This window comes from Mus caroli, chromosome 12 (genome assembly GCF_900094665.2).
Source record: "Mus caroli chromosome 12, CAROLI_EIJ_v1.1, whole genome shotgun sequence".
NCBI lineage: Eukaryota > Metazoa > Chordata > Mammalia > Rodentia > Muridae > Mus > Mus caroli.
Genome location: NC_034581.1, coordinates 64,901,054 through 64,928,523, shown reverse-complemented (window position 1 = coordinate 64,928,523; position 27,470 = coordinate 64,901,054). Strand labels below are relative to the sequence as shown.

The 27,470-nt window shown below is 45.0% G+C and overlaps 1 protein-coding gene across 10 annotated transcripts in view; it reads left to right on the top strand.

The window, feature by feature from the left end:
* Trim9 (tripartite motif containing 9) overlaps positions 1-23,954 on the top strand; it is a 103,621-nt gene extending 79,667 nt beyond the window's left edge. Inside the window, exons 7-14 of one of the 10 annotated variants that reach the window (XM_021178920.1) lie at positions 405-543; positions 1,343-1,372; positions 13,526-13,714; positions 16,255-16,296; positions 16,696-16,719; positions 17,454-17,703; positions 20,271-20,433; positions 22,029-23,954. In XM_021178920.1, coding sequence (XP_021034579.1) covers positions 405-543; positions 1,343-1,372; positions 13,526-13,714; positions 16,255-16,296; positions 16,696-16,719; positions 17,454-17,703; positions 20,271-20,433; positions 22,029-22,091 — 900 coding nt within the window. In that variant the 3' untranslated portion in view covers positions 22,092-23,954. Of the gene's footprint in view, positions 1-404; positions 544-1,339; positions 1,373-2,115; positions 4,861-13,525; positions 13,715-16,254; positions 16,297-16,695; positions 16,720-17,453; positions 17,758-20,270; positions 20,434-22,028 lie in introns of those variants that run through there. The other 9 variants (XM_021178919.1, XM_021178918.1, XM_029484817.1 and 6 more) reach the window with 9 other exon arrangements.
* Positions 23,955-27,470: the final 3,516 nt, after the last annotated feature.

Sequence of the window (27,470 nt, the reverse complement as noted above, 5' to 3'; positions counted from 1 at the left end):
GAATGCTACACCCACTTGTCAGTCTCTTCTAAGGACATTAAAAATATCTGAAAATATTTTTTATTTTATTAATGGGCTGAGGCTGCTTCTTCATATCTTCAAGGTGTGGCCATTGCAGCTGCCTCACAAGGTCAGACCACTAATACAGTGTCTTACTAATCAAAGAAAGGAAAATTTTAATCAGGTAGGCATGGCCCACAAATGCTATTCATGTGACAAGCCTGGGACATTTCAGCCAACAGTATCCCAGCAGAGCAAGGCTGTGGGCCATCTCTCCAGGGAGCTCACTTGCCCTCTGCAGCTCTTCCTGCATGGCATCTGCCACCTAACCACTGGGCATCACTTCCTTCCCTGTTCCTCACGAGGCGGCTCACCTTGAATGGTGTTCTGTTTTCTGTTGACAGGAAGTGTATGTCGGAAAAGAAACAATGTGCACAGTGGACGGCCTTCACTTCAACAGCACATACAACGCTCGGGTTAAGGCTTTCAACAAAACAGGAGTCAGCCCCTACAGCAAGACACTGGTCCTCCAGACATCTGAGGGTAAGGCCCTTCAGCAGTATCCCTCAGAGCGGGAACTACGTGGCGTCTAACGTGGCTGGCAGCCTGGAGGTAACCCCGTCAGTACCACATCCCTCAAGTTTTTCCATGACTTGCACTGTCTCCGGCCCCAGAGCCGCTGTGTCCCTCTCCTGCCTTTAGAAGGCCCCGTGAGATGCGGATGAGAGACCCCACAGCAGCAGTTCCAATGGCTTCCTTTGCTACCACTCTAAGCTACAGTGGAAGAAGCTGAACATGCAAGCCTGAATGTGCCCCCGGTGTCTAAGATGGAGGTTCCTAGGCTCTAGAGCAGGCTCCCCTTCTCCACCAAGCCACCCCAGTGGCCGCTTTTGCCCCACATGATTCTCCGTGTCTTTGTAGCTCTTGCTTGCTCCTGCCGGGGCTGGAACTTAGATTCTTCCCAGCTGTAGATCTGTATGACTTGAACGTGTTTCCGGTGGGTGTTGGGGTGCTAGAGCCTGTTGACCACTTCTGGCTTAACCAGCTCGGACTACTTCCTTTCCTACCCAAAGCCCGGGCCATCCGCACCAGGACTGAGACTTCCTGTGGGCACCAAACAGGAAGAGACCAGCAACTCTGCTTTACCTCGCCATGCGGGTCCCTCTAGGGGTGGTTGGGCTGTCTAGTGCCACTGCACAACGTTGTCTCTCTAGAGGACATATGGTTCTTGGCTGTACTATAAATATTCTGGTCATTGGAGACAATCTGTCTAGAAGAAGGTTTGTATCTGATGGCCTGGTATAACCTCTGAGGCGTTAATGTTTTTTTATTTTACAAGCAGCGGGAGCCCATGAGACAAAACCTATGAAGGGTATGTGTGGCTGGCGCCAAAGCATTTTGAGACTTTTGGGTGTTGTCTTACTCGTGGATTACATCATCTCCTACCCCACTGGCATTCGCCACAAAACTAATCTCTGGTGTTGTCTTTGTTCAAATTCAAGATGTTAGCTAAAAGAACTGTGGCGGCTTCTCCTGCCTTTCCGCAAAGCTCAGCATGTGTCAGACACCCCCTAACATGCTTCACATGGTTCAAAACAAGCACAACTCCGAGTCCCACAGCGAGGGCCAAAGACCCATAGCCATGAAAGCAAGGCTTTGGGGGAGTGGTCTTAAGTCTAAGTGAAGCCATTCAAAGAAGAGGTTTGTTAAGGATGAAACACTCACATGACCTGTACCCACAGAGAGGGCAGTGCCGTGACCTCTAGCTCTTTCCCCAGACTTCCCATTTTAGCAGCTTCCGTCTGGGATGACCTACCAGCTTGAGAGCTTGTCGTCTCATTTCCTGAAATACTAAATGCTAAGGGCCTCCAAGAGTTCTTTCTAAAAGCACTGCAGAAGGCCCGGATGGTGCTGGCCACATTGCCCCTGGGAGCAGAAGGTGGTTTGATGAGGTGGGAGGGGCTTAGCAGCAGGGTAGGCGGGGGAGCTGTGGCAGTGTCATTGAGATCTGTCAACAGAACTGTATGGAAACTGTTTCTGTTCGAGCTAGATTATAGACCGCTCAAATCAACTACTGACAACCTGAGCACTTCTGTCTGTCCTTTTGCCCCACAGGAAGGTGACATTTCTTAGTCTCTTTTCAATGTTCACGAGATACCCGTGTCTATTAATAGTTACAAGATGTGGACCTGCGATCCCCGGTACCACAGTTACAGAACTGGGGGTCATTTTCTAAGTGAAACTAATGGACCACGTTCCCTACGAACAAAGAAACTGTATTGTAGAAACCCATTCCTCCATGAATTTTATATCCTATATATTATGTGCATATATATATATATATATAAGGTATGTATGTGACTGTGAGTCACCCTGACCATTATGTAGATATATCAGTGTTGTCTGTGACTGCCCAGAAGCGACTCACTCATGATGAAATAAAGTTCACACACATTCTTTCTCCACACTTTGGTTTGTTCTATTTGTTCTCCCTCATTTAAGTAGTGACACAAGATTTAGGAAGTGAGGGGACGTGTAGCAAATTGTCATTTCAAAGGAGACTTGATCAGTCTGCTGTAACAGAGAAAGCCTGTCTCATTCTATTCTCTTCAGTTCCCTAAATGTCAGTGAGAAGTCGGTTGCACTTACTCTTTCTCCTGTTATTTCTACAGTTTCTGGAAAGTTCACTCTGAAGTTCCTTGTTGTTTTGCTGGGGTGGCTGGGTGGTTTGTTCTAGCTCTTTTGTGACAATCTTTCATGTTCTCCTTAGCAAGGATCAACATCTTTCCAAACTCCAGAACAACAGGTCTGTGTCTCAGAAAGGCACATTTCATACGTGACAGCAAGTCCAAGCTAATGACATACATGAAGTATGTGTTTAAAGCACGTGTCATTAATACTCTGTCACAAAACCCAGAGGTGACATTACATGGGGTGGGGGATGTCAAAGGTGTGCATTGTTGTGAATTCTGATCATTTCTGTCTGTCTGTCTGTCTATCAGAGAGTATTTGATAAGTGGGCACGGTGATACACAATGGGTAGAAAGTATAGAGCCCCTGTTCTCTTGCTGGGTAGAGTTTACAGGCTAGTTAAGGGAGATGGGTCTTAAAGAAACATGCACATAACTGCAAAGGAAAGACAACATATACATTAAAAAATTGGTCCAAAAATACACAATAATTGAAACCAATGGAAAATGTAGTGTTACGTAGGTTCAAGTTAGGTTACTCCACGGAATGCAGGTTTCTGGGGATGTGTCCAGGACGGACACACGAATAAAGCCAGACCCAGATCTCAACCAACTTAAGAAGAAATATAAACATAAGCAACTATGAATTTGAGTGAAACGGCTGAGACAGGGTAGCTCAGCAGGAAGGGGCTTGTCTTCTGAGTACCTGAGCTCACATGTAGGAAGGAAAGTTGTCCTCTGTCCCCACAGGCATGTCACTGGCTCTCCCACACCATACGCAAGTAATTCAATAAGTAAGTAAATAAAAAGAGAAAATTTATGTATTTTAGTGACATATTAAAAATAAGGCTCATACACTTGGTTGTTTATTTTTGCTGTTGTTTTTTTTTTTCCTAAATTAACTCATCAAATAAGTCTCCTGACTATGCATTGCCTTTGAAGCTATCTGCAAAGAGTCCTGAAGCCATTATGTAGCAAGGCCTTCTTAACATACCCTGTTCTGAGGCTCGTTCTGTGTGACAGACTGTACCCCCACCAAAAACATTCAGGCAAGGCTGAGAGATGATGGGGAACTTCCTGTTCGTTTTCCTGACGATTCCCCTCTGCCTGCCTGAGCCAACAGCGCCTTCTGCTTGTCTGTTGTATCTGGAGAGACTGGGGTACAGCACAGGTGATACCCCTGGAGTTGTGAGCTTGCTATAAGAAAGGGTTTCCTGGGACTCTACGCTGCTGAGCCTCCCAAGCACAGGGAGCTCTGTAGTGTTGTTCATGCCTGACAGTCTTCCAGAGGAGGTAGCGCTGCCCCTTGAACAAAGTATAGGATTAAGACCTCTACACAAAACCTACTCTTTATCTCTAGTCTCTGTGGAAGGTTCATCTGGACAGGTTCGTGGGCATTAGAACTACTTCTGGGCATTTTTGAGATCCTTGGCCTATGTTTCCAAATTGCGTTCCAGATAGACTGTAGACCAAGAACATGTGGATCATTCTAGAGTAGTGTGTCTCCATAATTCTTCTACCTTAAGGTTTAATTTAAAATAATAGGTAGTCACTTCTAAAAATAAACATGTTTCTAAAAGAATTTGGCCATATGTGTTCATAGAATTACTACCATGATTGTTCCATACCTAATAGCCACATGAAATAAGTTGCAACACATTGCAGGGGAGGACCCGAGATCTAAGGAGGAGAGGGAGGACTTCCCAGGAAAGATGTAGTAGGAGGGAAATCCAAGCAGACAAAATTATGATGCGTGAGGCAAAAATCTCTGAAATCTACTTTGACAGCAACAGTAAACTTGATCATTCCAAAGCTCCAACTAACTGAGCATCTTGGTCATGCCAAAAACCAACTTAGCCCCATATTCACAGAGATGGCACAAAGTCCAGCCCTCTCCTTTAACTTGAGGGCCTCGTTGCTCTTTTGCACACTCCCTGGCAGCTTGCTGAGGTCTGCGTGTGTCACTGCTCCTCTTTAAGCTGTCTGCCCTTCAGTCTAGAACACCATCTTGAAACCATTAAGTAAGAAGAATGGCCTGCAGTTAGCATGGGGGGAAAAGATATAAAGTCCAGGCTCATTGGTTCCTAGGTACCCATTCTGCGCAAATTCACTGACTCATTGCTATGAGCCCAGCAACCACATTAAAGAAAATTATATAAAAGAAAATTATACAAAAGAAAAAATATATATACATATATATTTCACGTGTGTGTGTGTGTGTGTGTGTGTGTGTGTGTGTGTGTGTGAAAGAAATGGGAAATTGTTGTTATTACAGAAGTTGAGGCTGTGTTGAGGGCATCGAGCAAGGAGGAAGCTAACCAGAAGAGATGGAAAAAGGCACAGTCCCACAGATCCAGAGTGCCTTCTATGAAATTTTTAAAACTATGTATTGCATTTTGGAAAGATTAGCATGCAAAGCATTTAAAAGTCAGCAGATTCCCCAAAGCCCCCAGTGGATGGCAAGCATATTTCAGAAGGCTTTGTAGAATCACACCGTGAAGTAAATACAAACAAACCAACGAGAAACCTTTACCTTAGACTTTACATCACTTTATGCCAAGCTACTGAGAATTTCCTTCACTGTCCATCAAAAATTAAAACAAAAAACAAAAAAAACCAAAAAAACAAACAAACAAAAAACGCCATGAAGAATGACAGCTACATGACAGCCAGACAATATTTTGGGGATAGTGAAATATAATAGATAAATTATATAAAAACTAGTCTTTATGGGGCTGGCAGGTGGCTTAGTTGGTAAATCACATGTTGAACAAGCATAAAGGCCTGGATTAGGTTCCCAGCAACCACACAAAGAACAGGACAACGTGGCACGTGCCTGTAAGCATGACACGGGAAAGCAGAAATGGGGATCCCTCAGGCTTGCTGGCTAGCTAGCTAAGCCCATTAATGAGATCCAGGTTCACCGAGAGCCCTTGACTGAGAATATAAATGACATGCTCATCTCTGGCCTCCACATACTTGTGCATACAAGTTCCCACATGCACACACACACACACACACATTTGTTGCTTTTTACTATAAATTCATACATTAAAACAATTGCCCACCCCCACGGCACCCCCTCTACAGTCTACACTACATCTCTGTGCCTGTCACTGATGTCTAGATCCCACGCATGCTCATGTGCTCACGCACGCATGCGCACAAATGTACCCTACTTTGCTGAAGCAATAGTTCTCATGCACCTAATGGTACTGTTAGTGCTAACACGTCTTCTACTGCTGTAACAAGTAGCCATCCGAGTAATGGTGTAAACCATCATACATGAGCCCCTCACATGTCTTGAGATCAGAATTCTACTGGGCTAGCAGTGGGGCGCCAGCAGGACTGGGTTCCTTTAGGACAGTCTAGAAAAGCATCTATTTTCTTGTAATTTCCAGCTTCCAGCTTCCAGCACCCACCTGGCTTTCTTGGCTCAAGGCGTTTTCCTCTATCTTAAGATCTAGCAGTATAGCATCTTCTAGCCTCCTTCTGACTCTGCCTTCCTTATGTAAGATCCCTTGTGATAACTTTGCGCCCACGTGGACAGCCCAAGATAGTCTCCACATATCAAGAATCTTAACGGAATAGCTGCAAAGTCCTTTTCCCTCTGAAGGGTAACCCATTCAGAGGTTTCTGGGGATTCAGTTGTGGGTATTTTTGGATGAACCGCTAATCCCGCTGCTGCACCATGTGAGGAAGCAGTTATCCTACCCCAGTTAAGGCAACTAAGCTCTGAGAGGGGAAGTAACGCTTCAGAGCCCAGTTCTCTCAGACGCGATGGTATACAGCACACTATGGTGCTGATGCTTGCCTTTGCCTCTGGAAAGAGAAGGAAGTCGACCCTGAGTCTGCCTGGCGTGGAAATGCATCCTTCCGACGTGAAGCTGCTTTTCACGTTGCCTTGTCCGCTCCACTAGCCAGAAACGGGACGCTGATGCTTCCAGAGTCACAGGTGACTTTTGTCAAAAAAGAGTAGAGCCTCTTAAGAAGATGGAGAAGTGGCTTCATTTTCAGCATCTCTAAACCCTGCAGCCAGGTAGCTCTGTTTATCCTCCAGTTCCCATCCCACGCAAGTCCTTAGCCTAGAGCAGTGGTTCTCCACCTCCCTAATGCTGTGACCCCTGGTGGACAAAATGGGGGATTTTGAGCAGACAGTCAGCCTCGTGCCATCCTTGTCATGGTAGTAGCTTCTTCTCCCACACAGCAAAGGAAAGCACCCTGAAATAGTGAGTAGTCTAAGCAGAATCTTTATGTTGTGGTGACCACAACCACGAAATTGTTTCATTGCTACTTCGTAACTATAATTTTGCTACTGTTATGAATCATAATGTAAATACTTGATAGGCAGGAAATCTGATATGCCATCCCTGGGAAAGGTTTGTTCAAGCCCCCAAAGGAGTCACAACCTGCAGGTTAAGAACTCCTGGCCTAAGGAGCACCTTCTCCCCAGGTGTCACTAGGGATGTTCTAGGCAGGAGGTGACAGTCACTGCCTGACAAAGAGAAAGAAGGTCAGAGATCTGTGAGATCCTCAAAAGCTCCTACAGATGAGGTCTGGGGCTTGAAGCCAATGTGGACTGAAACCATTACAAAACTATTGATTAATGGGAGCTTCCCAGCCCTCCAGATTTCATCTTAGGAAGGAAAGTAGAGAGGAAGAAACAAGGAGTGTGAGAGAGCCATGTTGTGCCCAAGGCTGTACAGTCTTTGCAGCACTTCTGACAACTGTGGGCCCTGAGCACCAAGGAAAAGATTCCCAAGGCTCCCGGCTTAAATGTCCACATAGCCTTCCCCACAGAGCCCACCTGAGCAGACGGTCAGCCTCGTGCCATCCTTGTCATGGTAGTAGCTTCTTCTCCCACACAGCAAAGGAAAGCACTCTGAAATACTGAGTGGACTAAGCAGAATCTGCCTCCATCCATCTGAACACCAAATGGCCTCAGGTACCATGTCTAGAATCCCTTTATAAATATAATTTAGGTGAGCCTAAGACTTCTTTTTAAAATCCTAGTGTACTGAGATTCCCCCATCCTGTGGAAGTTGTAAGGAAGAGGCCCCACAGGTGAACAGTGTCAAGGGACACCACAGTCACCTATTCCTGTGGCCAGCACCCCAGGGGATAGTGGCACATTTGCCTTTCGGTTCCTAAGCACGGCTGTCCAGTGAACAACCCTACTGAGAGAATAAAAGGTTCATCCTCAGTGCAGTCTGTGGTTGGTGCTAGATCATCCCCTTAATCCTAGATGACCTCTTACACATCATTAGAAGACACCCTACGACCCGTGGCATGAACTTTGCCTGTTTGTACACTTCTAAGACATAACACAAGCAAAAACAAAAACAAAACAAAGCAAAACCCAGCTTTGTCATCCCCCATTTTGTCCACCAGAAGCTGATCTTACCTCTCTGTCTCCAGTCTGGCCACAGCTGAGCATGTGGCTTAGATGTGTTCTTGCCTTTCTAGGCTTCAGTTATTTTATATGTAAAACCACAGAACTCTGACATTCCTACAATTAGTGCTTCTGTGGCCTTTGTCTTCAGTCTGGCTGGAAGCACTGTTACTATATACTGGGTGCAGGTCGGATGCCAGTCCCATGTGCCCCCTCCAAGGTCTTGGTGGGTTTAAACGTTATGCCTACAATACTAAATATTCAGCACTAAATTAAATATTTGGGAAACTATCATCTATGGAAAACCAGGTGTCCTGTGAATATGTTTTTCCATGCATCTACTTTGTTTTGCCTGGCTCAGAAAATTCCAGCCTTTCCAAAAACTGACTTAATTAGAACATTCATTTCATAGGACAAAATCCTCAAGGTAGGTAAATTGTACTTGACAAAACTTGGGTAAACTTTACCACATAGGAAGAGAGAAAGATAAGGATGAATCTCAGAGCCCAGAAGAGAAAAGTATTTCATCCCTTTAATTTTGACATGTGGCATCTCAAGAAATTTTCTAAAAATTTTCATGAGGCTGAGTTGGAACTACAGGCCTCTATGTTGATCTAGAGAAATGGGCTCTTTGGTCCTTCGGGAGTGTGTATATCTCAAGTGTAAGAACTACCAGGTCTCCTGATGTGAGTTGCTCACAAATAATTCCATGAAGTTCTTTTAATTTAGAATGGAAGATCGGGCAAGGAAATATGCAGCCACCCTCAGGATTTCAGGACAGCTCCTGGATTCATTCTTTTTAAAGGGCATTTTCAAAACAGATTTGTTTCTTAGCCCTTGACAGCAATTACCGCCACTCTTAAGAACACATAAGATGCCACCTTTTGTTATAAATTACACACATCCCTTGCTGGACATAAATAATTGTGACTTCACCTGCCTGCTTGGTCGTTTGAGCAAACAGCCTTCTTCTCCATGTTCCTCCTTGTCTGTTTTTAAATCTTTCTGAGGAGCGGAGAACATTCCACAGCTGGCTTGCACTGCAGCAGAGCTCAGCCTTCTGAGGCTCCTGCAGCCCTCTGTGGCAGCTCTTGTTTGGTGTGCTCTGAAAACACACTTCTCCTCCATAGACTATGGCCCAATGGCTGCTCGGTTTCAAAGCTGTGCCTGCCATACAGGAAGGCACCCAGGACTCAGAGGAAGATGAATTAGTGAGCTGTGTTGCATAAGAAGCTTCACTCTTTCCCTTTGAGTCCCCAAAATAGCACATTAAAGCTTGCAATGTATCAGGCTGGAGAGGTGGCCCAGTGCTTAAAAGCACTTGCTGCCCTTGCAGAGGACCCTAGTTCAGTTCTGAGAACCCATTTTAGGCTGCTCACAATGACCTGTAACTCTGGTTTCATGGGGTCCAAATGCCCTTTTCTAGCCTCTGTGGGCATTTTCACATGTTATATACAACAATACACACAAACACTTTTTAAAGATGGAATAATTTACCTGTACAAATTATTCTACATCATCTAATACTTAATGCTTAAGTTTTCAAATAATAAAAAATCTTTAATACTCTGTTCATGTTAGAATAAAAACACCGTCCCCAGAAGTATAAAACTTATTAATAATAGTTGACACATTTTCTCTTGATTATTTTCTTATAGTCAGTTCCCCTGCCGGCTTCATGATTCTCATGTGCACTCCCTAGCACATGATATTTGTTCAGTAAGTGTCAAACAATGAAAAAAATAAAAGAGATAAATACAAATAGGGCATAGCACCAGGATCCTTCCTTCTCGATCCCAGGAGTCAGAGAAGAGCTTATGTGGTCCCCAGTAGATCTTTGGTTTGGTAGATCTTAATTGTTTCCTTAGAGCAGAGCCCCCTACCATCAGCTGAGTCTCCAATCTAGAACCCAATGAGAAGGGAAAGAAGCGCAGGGAAGAACAAGAGGAAACCATCAGTCCTGACAGCTGATGGACAGTGCGAGGGACACATTTGCGTTGGAATGCAGTTCTCATCCTGGACTTACCAATATGAGTAGGACTAAGGAGATGACTCAGTCAGTAAAGTGCTTACCCTATAAGTACCTGATTCGATCCTGAACCCAAGTTTAAAGAGGAAAGGAAAAAAAAAAAAAGCTTGGTGACAGTGCATGAAATACTAGCACTGGGGAGAGAGGCAAGACAAGTAGAACTCTCTCGGGCCGGCTAGAGTAGCCTAATGGACAGCAAACTCCAAGTTAATGAAAGACCTTGTTTCAAAATGCAAGGTCAATAGTGCCTGGGTGCCTGAGGAATATCTGTAGTTGTCCTCCGGCCTGTGCACATGCACACACAGAAACACGCACATACACTGCCTCCCCAAGTGAGTGCAATCTCTGCCTGCCACCATGTGGACAGCTTTCTGCTGGTCTTTCCCACTAAACTGCTCTTATTCCATCAAGTTCAGCCAGGCAGGACAACAGGTGCCCATGATGAGGCAGTAGCAATGTCCTAGGATGCTCCCTGCCTTTCTCTAGTGGTTGTCAGATAAAGATGGCAATCATTACCACAAACATTAGCTTCCTATCCTGTGTCCCAGAAATCACAACCAAAAGCCTCACTCTTCCTTGCCTTGGTGATAGTTAACAGCCGAGGAGCCTTCTCTGATGGCCAATAGTTGAGATCAATCGTTGTGTCTGAGAGAGAAGGTGAGGAAGTGGGCTCTGCTTCCTTCCTACATCCCACAGTATAAACACAGAACGCACACTGTGGTCATTGTATTTGTGTTTGATGTGAATTAAAGATGCTTTGGCTAAGCCAGGAGATGATGATACTGTTCTCAGTCCCAACATGAACTTGTCCAGAGGAGCATGACCAGAAAGACAATCCATATGCTACAACGTGGTTATGAATATCTATCTAGCTCAGAGTTGGAACAACTTAATGGGGTTTGATGACTGACATCAAATGCTTGCAGGACTAGTGGTCTGTTTCAGTTGGCCCTCCGGTAGTACCTGGTGAGAGGAACCCAAAATAAGTTATACCCATGCCATAAAATCAATAACTCCAAACACAAGGTGCTGGCTGGAGACTCGTCCTCCAAGGGACTTCAGAGGGAGCTCGATGGCTCCGCCTCAGACATGTCTAAGTATCTAAGCATCAAGACTACTACAGTGTAAAATCATGATAAACAGTCTAAATGTCCTGTAGACAACTGACCAAACACACCGAGGGCCCCTGGGAGAGCCCTGGAGGGAGGATCGCCTGTTAGTCTGATTGGAATTGGGTGGAAATTGTCTTTTCTCCCTCCCCTAATTTGTTTGGAAAGTTCTCATAGCAAGGTAGGTTTGATTTTGTACGGTTTGTTTTGCTTCATTTTGCTTGGGAAGAAATGGGGTGAGATCCCATCTGGTTGGGCATAAAAGGTCACAGGTCAGACACAGAGATGGAAGGGTAGAGGGCGAGTTCAAGAGTTTAAAAAAAAATGGCTTATGGGTAGGCAATCAATCAATCCACATAAAACTAGGGGGGAAGAAAACCTGTATCACTGCCCAATTATTAATCCCAGGAATATTCACGGCTATACTCAGCCTCACCTAAAAATAGAAAGGGCGAGTGCTCCTCAGATAGGCTTTGATCTGACCCTCAGATTTTAGAGCCCATCCTTCTATGGGTGTTCAGATCACTGTTTGGAGATTCAATGTATCCCAAACATCACCTTTCCTTAATTTTTAAGGCATGATGTATCTGCTATATAATGCCTTGATTGTTCCATCTGTTGAGAGAGTCCTTTTGAAGCAAACTCTTGTGAATTGAAAATAGTTTTCTGACATAAATACAGTGGCAAATGTCTTCTCAAACTCAAAAGAGCTTGTGTCTGCTGACGCTCTGTGGTTACGTTTCAAGTCTTTCCATTAAGCTAAGAGGTTAGTTTCCTTTTAAGTAAATAATGTGGGGGGCCAATGAGACAGCTCAGCTGATATAGGGTCCTCCCACCAACTGTAACAATCTGAGTTCAGTCCCTAGAACTGGCAGGATAGTCCCTAGTATCCATACATGTGTGCACGCGCACACACACAAGTAAATAGATGTGAAGAATAATGATATTTTTAAATTTATTGTATCTGAGCAAAGAAATGACCATACATGCCATATCACCCAAACTATATAAAGTTTAAGTAGGAACCAGTATATTATTATTCTTTGGGATATTAAGCTTTAGCCTCATACCCTTTTCTCTGATATTTGGCTTACAGAAAAATCAAATCTTCCCTCAGGGATAAGACTAAAGTCTGAAAAGCTAACATTAATATTGTAAATTCAAAAATGAAAATGCTTCCTTGCAGTATTAAAACTTGCGGTAGCCCTTCTTATAAGGTCTCTAGATACACATACACATGGACACACACAAGCACATAGCACATGCAGACACACATACACACTCACACACTCATTCTCAAACACAGACACACATGTACATACACACACAGGCTTGAACCTACACAGTGTAGCATTTGGATCACAAAGGGTTATGTACAAAGACAAGCTGCTAACAAGACGAAACAAACCCCAGTATCACCCGCTGATCACCAAAACAACATTGCCTTTTCGATGAGAAAATGTTTCCTTCGGAGTCTGAACCCTGAACTGGCATCTGTGCTTTCCTGAATTTTCACTATTAAACTGAGCTATACAGAGCTTTACAGGGCTCCAGCTGGTGACCAAGTCCTCACTGGCGTGGCAGGCCTTCTGAAAAGAAACAGACACTTCACACCTGTGCACCTTCCCTCTGCCCACATTCTGTTCACTATTAGAGAACTCGGGTGAGTTAAGTCATGTTCACAGGAGACGAGAATATTTCAGAAGCAAAGAGAGGTCTTATTCCTGACTTCCCAGGGCACTCTGCATTTCTTCCTTGATTCAAAGATCAAGTCTTGGGTATCCCAGGATTAAAATAATCTCATCCATCTAGAAATGGGGAAAATGTACTAGTAGAAACAGAGAGGAAAAAAAAAAAAAGCAAACCTATCCCATGGTTTCTAAACGCAGTCATCTCCTAAATAGAAACCCTTAAAGAAGCCAATGTTAAATGCACGGTAACTTGAGGAAGAGCTGAAATAAAAAGAAATGTTGGTTTTTCTCATCAGTGGGTAAAGGGCACCTGTACCTCTCACTCAACATATTTCACTTAACAAAGAAAAACCTCTTCGTGCTTTTCCGTTACTAAAAGTTATAGCAAACCATAAAACGATTGCCAGTGGTGCTGGAATGGTTGTCTGGGCTGGGGCTGGGGTCTGGACCCACTGGGAGTTCCAGCCCCAGCCAGACTGTTTTGCTAATCCCTGTGGGTGGTACCTCGGGGCTGACGAAGCTTTGTGTGAATGCTTGCTTAGGTGGTCTTTGGGAACCTGGCATGGGCAGCCAGCAGGTTTCTGATCTCTGGTTTGCATTGATCTTACATCTAGACACAGACTCAGAAGAACAGACCCTCCCCTTTCCAGTGCCTTCGGAAAGATTGCCGCTCCGTAGGATGAGCCCTTTCTCCTCCACCCTTAATCTACAACCCAGCTTCCCCGGGAGATCCTACTTTGATTTCCGGTCCTCACCCCACCAGCTGAGTTTGCATTCTTCTTTACAGTCTCTCAATGCACCGGGTGAGCTGAGCTGTCAGATCTTTCTCTTCATCTCTGTGTCTTGGAGGCATCTCTGAAATGCCCGTGTTGTTCTCACCATTCGTGTGTGTGTGTGTGTGTGTGTGTGTGGTGACGGGGTGACCCATATCTGTGTCTGTGGCTTCCAATGTGAAGAGCATCTGGCTGAGGGAGCTTCCTGGCATTCTTGTTTGCGTGGTGGAACAACCCGTCCCAGAGCTGTGGTCATGTGTGTGGAATGTATTGGAATGGGATGTGGGACGCTGTTCTTTTTGCATCCGCTGGTACCACCATGGAAAACTTGCTCTTCATCACATGCAGCAGCATAGCACGGCACAGGTACTGGCTAAGGAGAGGCTGTAGCTGTCATGTGGAGGTTTGTAACTTTCTGTATCCAGGAAACCAGCTGTGTCTGGGAGACTGGATCAGTGCATCCAGCCTGGAGTGGTCTGATTAAACATAGACTCAAGAGATCTTTACCAATAAAAACAAAACTAAATGCAAAACATGCCAGATAGCAGAACCCATCCTACAGAGCAGGGAAAGCAAAAGCCTGCCGTGTGTGTACTGGCAGAACTGCAGGCTTACAGCAGATCACTTTCCTAGCAAAGGGCAGGGACCACTGAATTAGAAACTGTTCAGTTGTGATACCTATGGCCAACGAACGAACCTATAGTCAAAACAGGTTGCCCCAGAAAGTTCCTCACAGCCAAGATGTAACTGGGCTTACCGTTGATTCCTGGGAAAGTTACTTTGCGGTGAGCTTTGTCTAGCAAACGGAATCTTCAAATTCCTAAAATGCAGACCTCCTTTGATCTCTTCAGGACTATATTGTAATCATGGATACACACGATGCACATCTCACGTTTCCAAGCCTTTCTTTTGGGTTTTATTTTATTCCTTTGGTTCATCCCACATCCCGGAATGAAGAAGGCCACAGCATGACAGTGCAATAAAGGATGCAGGGACTTCAAGCTCCCTTGAAAAGTGGTGGGGTTTTTTTTCCTCGTGTTTTACGTTTCTCCTTGTTTTTCTGTGCACCACTGGCTTTCCCACATGCTCTGTTATGAAGCCTTACTTGTTTCTAATGTACCAAGATACTGTTACAGTCCTTGTAATGTACACTGTCTCAAGAATAAAATGAAATGACATGAACTGCGGGGTCTGGGTGTTGGCAGGTGGATTGAATGGCCTGGTTCTATCGAGCTGTATCATTGAATTTTAAATGTACAATGTTGTGTTTAAATTAATGGGAAAAGAGTTCAGAATGTTTGGTTTGGTTTTGGTTTTTTTAAGACTCCAAAAGGCATGATTCATTTGAAAAAATCTTGAAAGCCCTATTCAGATTCCACAAATTTGCTTCCAAACCTGGATACTAAATTTGGTTTTTAAAATGCTTTCTATTCCATACTTACTGTGCTCCTATTCATAGGGAGAAATCAAAAAGACAGTTGGCAGAAATTAAACATAAAAATCAACCATGAGCTAGAAGAAAGCGGATGTATCCCAGAACAAAGTGATCCAGGCCAGAAGGTGGATCTAATATTGAAATCTGTGTACTCGGGCCTCTTTGATAACAAGTTGCTTTCTTAGTTCTTGTGAAATCCTATCAAGTCAGCACCTTGTCCTTTCTACTGTATTAGAAATTAGCTCATAAAGGCAACACTTAATTTGGAAACAGAACAGAACAACATGATTCTCTCCCCCGAAAGAATCACATCTCCTAGGCCAGCCTCAGCACCACTTCGAACTGTAGGTCATGCCCCTGAGTTCATTTTAAGTCTGAATCTCTTTTCTCTGCCTTGATGGGGCTTCTCTTCAGTAGGGCAGCCAGGTTTGCTGGGAAGATGAGAGTAGAAAAGGTCCCACAAGAAGCGATTCCTGTATAGCTAGCTCTAAGCCCATATTCCACCCCTACACTAGCCTTCTTCCCATCCTTCAAGTGAGAAGAGCTGCTGTAGCCAAGCTAAGCTAAGAAGGAAAAGAAATACCTTCATGTTTATAACACTCAGGTCGTGCCGCTGTCAATCGCTGTGAGGCGTCTTTTAGTGGGTGCACTGGATTCCACTCTCCTGTATATGCGGACCGTTTGCCTCAGGCTCATCCCAGCAAACCTAGGGCACATCGGTAAACGGTTGACACAGGGTAGAGTTGTTCCTACCTGGTGGTTTCTTCCACTTCTATTGGGCAGATTTGTCCTCATCTTTAAAAGAGTCGACCTCCTCAGTTTGCAAGGGTTACTATACAAAACTGAACCAGGAAGACAAAGAAAATTTAAGCCGCAACATTTACGGTCGACTGAACAAAGGTTTTATCAATATGTAAAAAGATGACCTTTGTGTGTGGAAAGAGCACAAAAGCAATTTATACTGAGCAAAGAAAATGATAAAAGGGGCTTTGGTTTTTGGGAGGTTTTTTTGGTCTTTTTTCATGAATCAGGCCTCTGGGGACTATATTTGGTTGGTGCTTTCAAAACAAATGCAAATAATTTTTATCAACCCGGTTGTCACTTCATAGCCTTGATGTGTAGTATCTTTTTATAGGCTGCAATTTTGAGACACAATCTGCATCCTACTCTCAATTAGGCAAGTATACCTGCTGTAATTGTTACCTTCTGCCTGTGTGACTGCTATGCTCAATTTCCTTTGCAAAATAAATGGTGGCTTTTGTCATGTCAATAAAATTCTCCAAATGTCATTCTAACTCCATTATAACCGTTTTCAATTTCTTAGAAAAACGCCTGTCTTTTTTTTTTTTTATGTTATACTTCAACCCCATCCCCTTTTCTTCTGCATCACTGCAAACCACTGTTTCTGAGTGGTAAATGTCAGTGGAGGCACAAGGCAGGCCTGCTGTTGTTGTGTATGTAACGTGCCCAGTGGAGCCCTTGTTGGTATTAGTCTATCAAAGGAAACGTGCTTTTTATCAATGTCAATCTCGCTCCCTGTTTCTCTCCCCCATGCCTTTCACCGGAATGACAACAGTTGACATTAAAAAGCTGTTGGCAGGTATGGAACACCATTACTCTCTTACAATAAGCAGAGCAGAGGTGCATGTGAAGTGGCTACGGGGCTCTGTGAGAACAAAGGACTAGTCTTTGTAGAAAATATGCAGAAGTTGGGGCACAGCTGTGTGTGTAAGAACCTCATCTTCTCTACACCCAATGTCCAAACTGCTTCTGCCATGTATATTACGCGCCAGCTTTAGGACTAACGCTTTTTGATAAGTTATAAAGGAAGCAACCGGCCCTGCATGCAAGTCACCGTTGCACATGAAACCTGGTTCATCAGAGGCAGTTTCCCGTGCTTCTGCCTAAGCGTATTTCCTGATTTCACACAGTGTTTTATCCCTCCTCTATCCAGGATTGTAGATCTAGCCTCCCTGCCTCAGGGTCACACAGGCACCCTAGCACATCCCTCACCCTTTATGTCTCTGGCACACTATCCTGCCAGTCACCAGGTGAAGGGACTTGATGGTACTTCAGTCCCGGATCAGCTGGTTTGGAAGTGCAGTCTGAACCATGTAACCTCTGCTGAATGGGTCCTGTGTCCTCTGTCTGTTCCTGGTGCAGAGTTTCAACTCCCAGGACGTGCCCCATCTGCTCACTCACGGTGACTCTGGCCCCAGATACTTCCTTCCTGCATGGCAGCATGAGAACGCGACCTTGTGTGCCACAGTGCCCAGAAGCATGCTACAATCCCAAGGCTTTACTAAAAACTCACCTCCCTTCTGTTGTTCCCAGTGGCTTGGTTTGCTTTTGACCCCGGCTCGGCCCACTCCGACATCATCTTCTCCAATGACAACTTGACAGTGACGTGCAGTAGCTACGATGACCGGGTGGTGCTGGGGAAAACCGGCTTCTCCAAGGGCGTCCACTACTGGGAGCTGACCATAGATCGCTATGACAACCACCCTGATCCAGCATTTGGCGTGGCTCGCATCGATGTGATGAAGGATATGATGTTAGGGAAGGACGACAAAGCTTGGGCAATGTATGTGGACAATAACCGGAGCTGGTTCATGCACAACAACTCCCACACCAACAGGTACCCTGCAGCCCCACGCCAAGCCTTCTTCATGGTGGCTTGGGTTGAAAAGGAGGAGCCTAGTTCAATAGCCTATTATAGAAACAGCATTAGGGAACGGGATGCACAGTCTTTATTGAGTAGGAAGTCCTGTGCTGAGTAATTTCTTAGCTCAGTCCACTCTACTGCTTTCCATGTAGTATAGAGATAGAGTTGTGTACCCTCCGCTTGGCCCTTCATTATTAAATTCCACCCAGGTCACAAAAGACAATCCCTGGGCATATCTATTATAGACAAACAACCCAGGATCTGGAAACCCAGACCTAGGACTTACCAGAAAAATGTTTTAGGCCAAGGTACTTCTTTTTTTTTTCTTTTTTTTTTTTTTCTGAATTCTGGTTTGTCAATTCTCCAAATTCATATCATAATATGTTTCCATGCAGGAGAGGTCTGAAGACTACATGAGATGAGATTTGCAAAAAATGTCTCCCGTTGGAAGTGCCTGGAAATGGAAGCCATTGTTCTAACAGTTATTATCCGCAATACCGCTTCTCAGATTAGAAGCCATTAATGAAACTTGGTGTTAGGGATGCCAGTCCGGATAGCTTTATATGAGGACTCACTTGTTCTTGTGAGAATTAGAATAGCCAGTCTGCTGAAGAAAGGGAATAGAGTACCTCCTTGAGTAATGTTCTCTATCACCAAAATATAGACAATTTTAACTTAGTATGCCCTATATAATCTTTCTTTTTATTTGCAGTCTCTTCAAATGTATTTCATCGTTTATGGGCCAAAGCTGTCTTTTCATGACACTGGTCTGTCTTAATCACCCCCAGGAAACATTCTCTTTGGGTGGCTCTGGGGGTCAGGGTTGGGGGGAAATCCAGTTATGTTCAGTGAGATCAAAGGAAAAGCAGGCCCAGCAGGGGCAGAATAATGACCTCACTCTCTCAGCTTCTCCTGTCAGTCACCACTGATGCTTTGCTAGCCAGTAGATTCCTAGAGCTTCCCAGCCCTCGGACATCCTCTGTCCTGCTCCATTCATGTCTGTTTTATTGGCTATCCCTTGAAGTAAGCGCACAAAGCATTTTATATTGGTACCAAATCCAAGTGGCTACAGATAGCAGGTCTCTTCAGCAGTTCACACCGGGGGGACTCTGTGACTAGCTACCTGATAGCATCACCCGTGCACTTGTGATCAGCCTCTTGATTCTGGAGCGCAGGGGTAAATAGGATCACCACCATCTCGGCGATGCAGAGACGCACATTTCAGAAGCCGAACACATCTTGCATGCTAACTGAATGTCGCTTGTGCTGTCGCTAACAAGCTTGTAAATAGCAAGATGTAGTCTGTAAGCCTGCCTGTGGTGGTGTCCAGTCTGTCTTCTGCATGCAGAAGAAAGGAGTGATGTTTATAAATGCCTGTGCTCTGCTGAGATAGGATTCAGTTTTGCTAGCTTTCACACTGATGAGAGAAGACAGATCTGTCCCTGATGGTGCTCTGCAGTCATCAGCTGCATCAAAAGACATAGTTCTTTGTAAGATGGTGTTCACACTTGGATCTCTGGAAGCCACTGAACTCCCTATAGTATAATTATGTCTCAGGAAGGTATCCCCTTCAATGCTGTCATTTTACAGAGAGAATCTAATGTCTTCATTCAAAGTCATTGTGCTGAAAGATTAGCATCTTTCCAGAGTGAGTTCCACTACTTCATGGAAAGCAGAAGGCTCTGAGTCCAGTACATATCATATATCCTGGATTTGACCTAAGTACTTCTTTATTGTGACTTTCTGATTAAGTCATTTTGTAATAAATGCTGTTAGAGTCATACTGTACATGCTAAGTGCAGAGCAGAGCTGATGCCCTGTGGTAGCCAAAAGGCTGTTTGGGCTCAGTCTTGGTATTATCTTCTGCTGTAGCTCAGTAGCAGAAAGTCCATTTATAACAATTCTCTCTCAGCAAGGCACAGTAAACAAGAGACTGTCATGAGAGGTGGCTGTCTCTGCAGGGGGTGGGAATTTGGGGGAGCAAAAAACATCTAAATCATATTTTATTATGTAAAGCACAGATACACAAAATATAAGTAGTATATAGTGTATCTAAGGCTTTACGTTTTTATGTGAAAAGTGTTGCTTAGAGCAAAAAAAAAAAAGTGTTTTTTAAAAAAGCTAACCAAAGGAGGGATGTAAAGAGTCAAAATTCTGGTTTGACTGGGCCTGGTGGGACAGGCCTATAGTACCATCTTCTTGGGGGGTTGAAGCAGGAAGACTACAAGTTTAAGGTTTGCCTGAGCTATCATGGAGTTCAAGGCCAGCCTGGACAATTTGGTAAGACACTGTCTCAAAATAAAAAGTGAAAAAGAGGGCTGGGGTAAAAGCCAGCGGCAAACTCACCTACTATACATGGGGCCAAGTTCAACCCTCAGAACCAAAGAAAAGCAAAGGAAGAATGCAGACTGGTCCAGCAAGCCACAAGGGAGAAATGTAAGATGAAAGCAAGCCGACAACACTCCACTTTTTCCCTTTTCCCACAGAACTGAAGGAGGGATCACAAAAGGGGCCACCATCGGGGTCCTCCTCGACTTAAACAGAAAGACATTAACGTTTTTTGTCAACAATGAACAGCAAGGCCCCATAGCGTTTGAGAATGTGGAGGGCCTGTTCTTTCCTGCTGTCAGCCTGAACAGGAATGTGCAGGTAAGCTTGTGGGCCCCAGGACTAAGGGCTTGCTCAGGTTGCTACTTCAAAGTCTGCACAGGGGCAGTAAAATCCCTCCCCCCCCCCAGCCCCAGCTCTGTGAGGGAAGCTGATATAAGACCCAGAGTGAGACACACCGCAGACATCTTCCCATGTGCCTGCCACAGCCTAGTCACGGGAGACAGAAGCCTTCTCTACCCTGTCTATTTATCCTTTGCTCTAGTTTCTTCTTTAAGTAGAACTGAATGACTTCCACAGACTGGCTGCTGAGATGGCTCCTACCGGGCCCCAGGAATGCCCAGGAAAAGCAAATCTTAGTCACTTATCAGAAGTGTGAGCTGCTTTTTGTCCTTCACTCTTCATTGTGCAACAGGCTGGGAAGCAGTAGCCCCGCCTGCGAGTTAGATACTTGCAGTTTCCCATAGAGACAAAACAACGGGTCCTTCTCGCCCCTTTATTCAACAGCCATCTGCAGGGCTCTTAAGCATGCCAGGCTCTACTGTAAATATTTGCTCTCCATCAGTGGGAGAAAAAAAAAAAACAGATACAAACCTTACCTTCCTGAAACTTATATTCTGGTTACAGATCATAACCATGTGATTTCTAAGGTACGTTAGAGGGTCAGAGTATGGCAAAGGGATCAGCAGTGCTGGGAACATGCTAAATAAACAGCCACAGGCTTGAGCGGGGTGGTCAATCAGCTGGTCTTATTATAGTTGCTGCTTATCTGAGTCCTGAAGGAGGGAAGGTAGCAAGCTGTGTAGCGATTTCAAAACAGAAGGCATAGCATGAGGAGCTTTGGGTGGGCAGAGAATGGTAAAGAGGGGATTCATGGCATGCAAGGAATGTGGGCGATGCCCTGCCAACCACTGTTAGAATTCAGGGCTTCACTGCCATCCTGATTTGGGCCTCTCATTACCCGATATAAACCTCACTAACCTGAAAATAGGACCTGAGAGTCAAACGCTGTAGAGTTCATGCCCTAGCTACAGCCACAGTCTTAAAAGCTCTTTTAAGTTGATTCCTGTCTATGAGTAGGGGTAGTGAAACTGCTTACAACCCAGCGGGACCTGCTTTCCAGCTTCCTGCAAGTAGATGGGACTATCTGAGGAGCTGGAATCTAATTCTTCAGAGGCCATATTTTTCAGGTGCCTATATTTCTTCCCACTATAAAGCCTTTCCTGCAATCACAGATAGATAGGTTGGAACCCACATACAGTTGGAAATCACAGGCAAGCTAATCTGATCTCTGTCCATGGACTTGACCATGATCACTGCATGTATGCCAAAGGCTTCACTACCTGCAGATGAGCACCTTGACCTCAGCCATAAGAAACGTAGCCCCTCCCCGCCCCCTCCCCCGCAGAACCTTTTTTAAAAAGTGGGTATTGTGTATCCTGGGTTTGGAGGGCCACTATGGTGGCCAGGCTTTTACCACAGCTAGTATCCTGCTAGAAGACCCTTCAATGTCTTCTAGGATAGATGTTCAAGAGAAGTGAACAGGCCTTTATTGAACTGAGGGCACACAAACCACACTGGCGTTCCCTGCAAGGGTAAGCATGGTGCCCTGCATAGCTTATAGTCTCATTCCCCAGGTCACGCTCCACACCGGGCTTCCGGTCCCCGACTTCTACTCCAGCCGAGCTTCCATAGCCTAAGGGTGTGCTGTGGAGGCACTGGCTGTCCCTGAGACGGACAGCCCTGAGCCAGCAGCCTCAGCGGACAGAGTCAACAGAGTCGTACAAGGATGAGAAGAGCTGGTCCTCAGCCACCATCTTCACCCTTAAAAGCTCCGCCCTTTCCCATCAGCCTCTCCGCATCACTGAACCCAGGCTCCCTTCCTCACCCAGAAACTCGACCGCACAGAGGAGCTCGGCAGCCCACCGCTCCCCTTTGTTCTCACTTCCACGTGTTGTTTTTCTTTAATTTAGTGGGGGGTTTTGTTGTCACTTCTTTTTGTTTTTTTGTGTTAACGTAGGTTGAATTAATTTTGATTCTTTTCTGATCATGTTTTGGTGACTTACCTACCCACCTGGCACTGCCAAAAGAAATTCTCCTGGAAACTTTTTTTCTTGAGCTTTTGGACAAGCAAAGATGTTCTAGGAGAGCAGGTGGGAAAGAAGCCAGATTTAGAGTTTGCCGTTTGGCTCCTAGAATGTTGTTGCCCTGATTCTTGTCAAGCGATGTTAGCTCTTCATGGCTACTCCTTGGGAGTTGAGCAGAGTGCACTTGACGTGCACTCTGAAGTCTTAATACACCCTGAAGCACAAATACGTCGGCTACACTGGCTCACGGCAGGGTAAGGACCTTTCACATAGGCTCTAGGCACTGGGAAGACCAGGAGACTCAATGATTTGATTCATATGACTAATACAAGTTTTTAATTAAGAACTACTATGATCCAGGCCCTGTTCAGGACACTAGAATGCTGTGTTCATGAACACCCGGTCTTCCTGGAACCTATATTCTTATGTAATAAAGCAACAAATAACTTCAAGTTGTTCTAAGTAAGGAAACGTGTCCAAGAAGGTGTCACTGACAAACCCTGAGATTGATGCTGAACCCACACACTCTGGCTATCACACCAGACAAGTACCAACCAATGCTTTTCCACCGCACTATCTTAACTATGGTCTCTGCTGTCACTCACCGCAGAGCCCTTCCTTGGCAGAAATGATGTCAGCATTGTTACTCATTAGTGCTGTGGTCCTAACAAGCCTTAAGAATTGAATGTTAAAAATCAAAATGACCAGAGGGCACAGGGCCCAGTCACAACCCCAGGCCTCTGAAGTTGCAAACCACACCATTTACATCCTCAGGACAAACACACCATCGCTGTGTCTGCTCTCTGTGCCTGTTGCAAATGAGACTCCATCGCTCACTGCTGTCACAGCCTGACTTTCTAAAGAATCTCAAATCGGGTTTGGAAAAGCGTAAGCGTGGATGTCACTCCTGGCACCACCATGCTTACAACTCCTAACAGAGTAGACACCCTTCAGATGTTTCCGTTTGACATGAAGTTTTAGAGAACGTGGGACCTGTGTGGGGGTGACTTCTGATTGGTTGTGTAAATACTTTCCACTGAGCCAGGAACCCGCTAGAATAATAGTAAATGACAGAAGTGGGATGGGAAAGTGGACAGCGCTTTGACAAAAAGGAATCTCTGTAAATAGCTCACTTGCTCATGTGCGTCCTCTGGGTCATCTCTGTCTTGGTGTTTTTCTAGTTAGAACCTAATTTATTGAATGGGTGCTATCCTGTCTCTGTCTGTCTCGGGTTCCTGTGTCTACAGAACACTGTTGTGGGACTATCCTTGTTTGGTCTTTGATTGTTCCAATGAGAATCCATGGCTGGGCCGCTAGTTACTCTCTTTATTAAATCCATCCCCCAGGTTAGAGTTCTAGTGACTTGTAACAAATAGTTTACAACTGAACTACAGCTATAGATGCATACAACTACTATACTAAAATAAAAAGGTCGTTCCTGGTATGCCAATAAAGCGTTTTTATGAGAGGAAAAAAGAATGTCTCTAGAGAAGTTCTTTCTAAGTTTGCACACATCTGGGGGCGCAGAGCACCTCACTCCTCGGGGCAGTAGAGCAAAATGCAAGCATAAAGTCCCTAGAGATGTTGAAGGCGCCCATTCTCTGTCCATTTCTATGTAAGCATGGATCTATCTGCTCTGGGTTTTACACATGCCCTAGCCTGCCTTGATATGAAGTGTGCTCATATGGAAGACTTCGGCAGGTCCTCTAAACACTGAGACTTCACTTTAATAAGCCTGCTTCTCAAATGGCCACAAACTTGTGCTGCCGAGTAAAACAGTGTTCCTGGCTCCTGCGACTCTTTTTAAGTGGCTGAACAACACAGTTATTTCCATGTGACCGTGACACCACTGATCACCTTTCGTCATTATTAGCCCTGTTCAGTGAACCATCATCCTTGCTCCTTATAGAAAGAGAAGCAGGGGCTGACGTGATTTCTCAGTCACTAAAGTGCCTGCTCCATCTGAGTCCTCTCCCCAGAACCCAACTAAAGATAGGCAGGCACAGAGGCTCATCTGTAATCCCCGAAGAGGGGAGGTGGAGGGTCCCCAAGGCCCTGCTGGCTATTGGCTTAGCCTGCTTTAAAGTTCCAAGAGAATCAAAGACCCCATCTCAAAAAAAAAAAAAATACAGGTGGATGGCACCTTGCAAAATGATTCCTGAAGTTGTTCTCTGATCTCCACACAGGTGTGTACACAGGTATACATGCACCTGCACACACATGCACATATTCACATGTGAACACACACACTCTGAGGGTAGGGAGGATGGGGAAAGATTATGAACGTCACTGGTCTGAGCTACAGTTTCACAGAGTAGCATGAGGCACCTCTGTCCATTTAGTTTCTGCCTGACCTTTTCCTTGCTCGCTAGTGGTAGACCTTTTTCTGCTTCTTTTATTCGTCCCTTCCATCCCTGCCATGTTTTCTTCTCCTCACTGCTCAGTGAAAGCCATTAGCAACTCTTTATTCTCCTCTGGTGCTAGGGTTAATGGGTTTTCTATGACGTCGAAGTGACTTGCTAGAAATCACCCTATTTTCCAGAAATGGTGTCCTTTCTTCTGCCTCCAGTGTGTATGTTTATCTTTCACCCACATACTCAATTCACAGATGTGGAAGGGGGCTCACTATTGTATCCAGATCTCTGATTAGAATATAGAGAACAATACATTTTCAGATCACATCATCTTACAAACTTTATGGACACTAAAGACAACTGAAATTATTTCTCGAGTATGCATCTCAGCTGTTCCTGTCATGCCTGGGACTTATTCACAGATCTTGCAATGGATCCTCCTTAACAGGCACTACCTAGAACTTTATTGTGTCTGAGCTTCTGGGCATAACCATGGAACCACATGGTTTCTGAATATGGATGAACAATACGAACACCTGGGAAACCATCACCGCAGGCCTTTTGATGTGTGACCTCTCCACCCTGCTGTGCTAAGGAACACTGAAAATACATGTGGGCTGCTTCTCTGGGTGGGGGGAGGTGAAGGCGAGGGGACCAAAGTTCTATCAAATTTCTTTTACAGAATTAGATTTCATGGAATTGGATAATGACAAAATTGTTCAAGCATACCAATGTCCGAAAAGCTATGAGGATGTACACGCTGGGGGAAAGTCGTTGGGGCCTAGGGATATCATTCAGTCAGTAAGTCTGCCCGTCTCACAAGCACAAAGCTCTGGGTTCCATTCCAGCATCATTTAAACCCAAGGCTAGGGCAGACGGCTTGACAAAAAGGGGAAATGTGTTTAGCTCACTCTTAGCAACCCCAGCACTGGAGAACATTTGTGTGTTTAACTAAAGAAAGCCATATGGCATCTCTCTAGCATTTCTCAAATCATTATTCTTGCATTTGGGGGCCAACGTTGAGTAAAATTAAACCTACTTTAACAGAAGGACTGCATTGAGACAGTGTGTCTGACCATCTAAGGCAGCTAGTAGGTGACTAAGGGGCAAATGAGCAGGGGCTGTACAGCATGGGAGGACTCATGGGGAGGATGGGTCAGGAGGGCCTGTGATGTGAGCACACAATTAGAAGGACATGAATCTCAGTCTCTTTGGTTTTTAAGACAGAGTTTTACTATATTTCTCTAGCTGGCCTGGAACTCACTCTGTGGACTAGGTTGATCTTGACCTTGCAGAGAGCCTTCTGCATCTGCTTCTGCTTCTAGAGTGTTGGGTTTACCGGCATACAGAAGTATGCCCAGGCCAGACAATTTTCAGCTTATGAATTGTTTGTTTCTGGGAGCTTCTGTCTGATAGTTTCAAACTGTGGTTGGTCATACGTGGCTAAAAGCACAGGTGACACTGCTGTGAATAACAAGCAGGAGACAGACATGTCTGCAGAGCAAAGGGGCACACGGGAAGGAGAAGCATAAGACAGTGCTTTGAGCGGTAAGAGGAAAGACATGCCAAACGTAAGAGTGAACTCTTGAGTAGCCTCTACCCTCTGTGCCCTCAGAGGACTCGAGAGGGAGTCAGTCTAGTGGTGGTGATGCAGCAGCCAGCAGTGACTGCTTCGGCTCTGGTTCATACCATGAGAGCTACATGTGCCCAGGTAGCTGCTGACACTCACCCACAGCGTCCATATCCCTAAAGTGGAGGTGCTCATGTAATTGTTCTGAGGGTTTAATCAAATAATGCTAGCGACAAAACTCACAAGACTGCCAGGATGTTTTGTAGCAAACTGCAACAACCTCCTGGAAAGAAGAGGGTGTTCCTGAGACTCAAGAAGTAAACAAAACTTCCAAGTCCAAGAATGGTGAGACAAAAGGTTCCCAAAGCTGCTCCCAAGGTTCTGAGACTATACTTGAGTATACATGCAGTAAACAGTTGCTGGGAGCTGAGACTCTCCCTCGCCAAGCTTCTGGCGGCTCTGCCAGGAGCTCTGGGGATGCAGCTTTCCTGAGTCGCCACTCATTCTGGGCTTTTCAGTGACGCCTTTGAGTCATTCATGCTCCTGACAGTAACCCCGATAAACTCACTGACTCACCACCTCACGGGCGTAGACTTGGTTGGAATTGTTGCTTTCACACCTTATCTGTTGCTGAATAGATGTTCACTAGTAGCTTTGCAAGATGCTTCAAAGCTCACAAGGGTCAGCGAGGTCTCAACTGAGCGTCAGTAGCTATTCTTACCGTCACATTCTGACAAAATATGTACCTGATAGAGTTTTCACAGCAGTAATCAGAAGAGAATAATAATTCCCAAGAACAACTACAGCATTACGTGTTTAAAGTTTTTTGAAATTTTCATGTAGTTTCAACAGAGAATCACGAAAGGAGGAAATAGAGATTATTTCAAAAGGTGAAAAAAATGTTCAGAAATTGGTCAACTAGGATGGGAGAGATAGCTCAGCAGGGAAGGAAGCGTCTTGCCATCAAGCCTGAAGACCTGAGTTTGAGCCCTGGGACCCACACATTGGAGGGAGAGCTCCAACTCTCACAACTTGTTCTCTGACATCAATACTGGCGCCATGGGACGC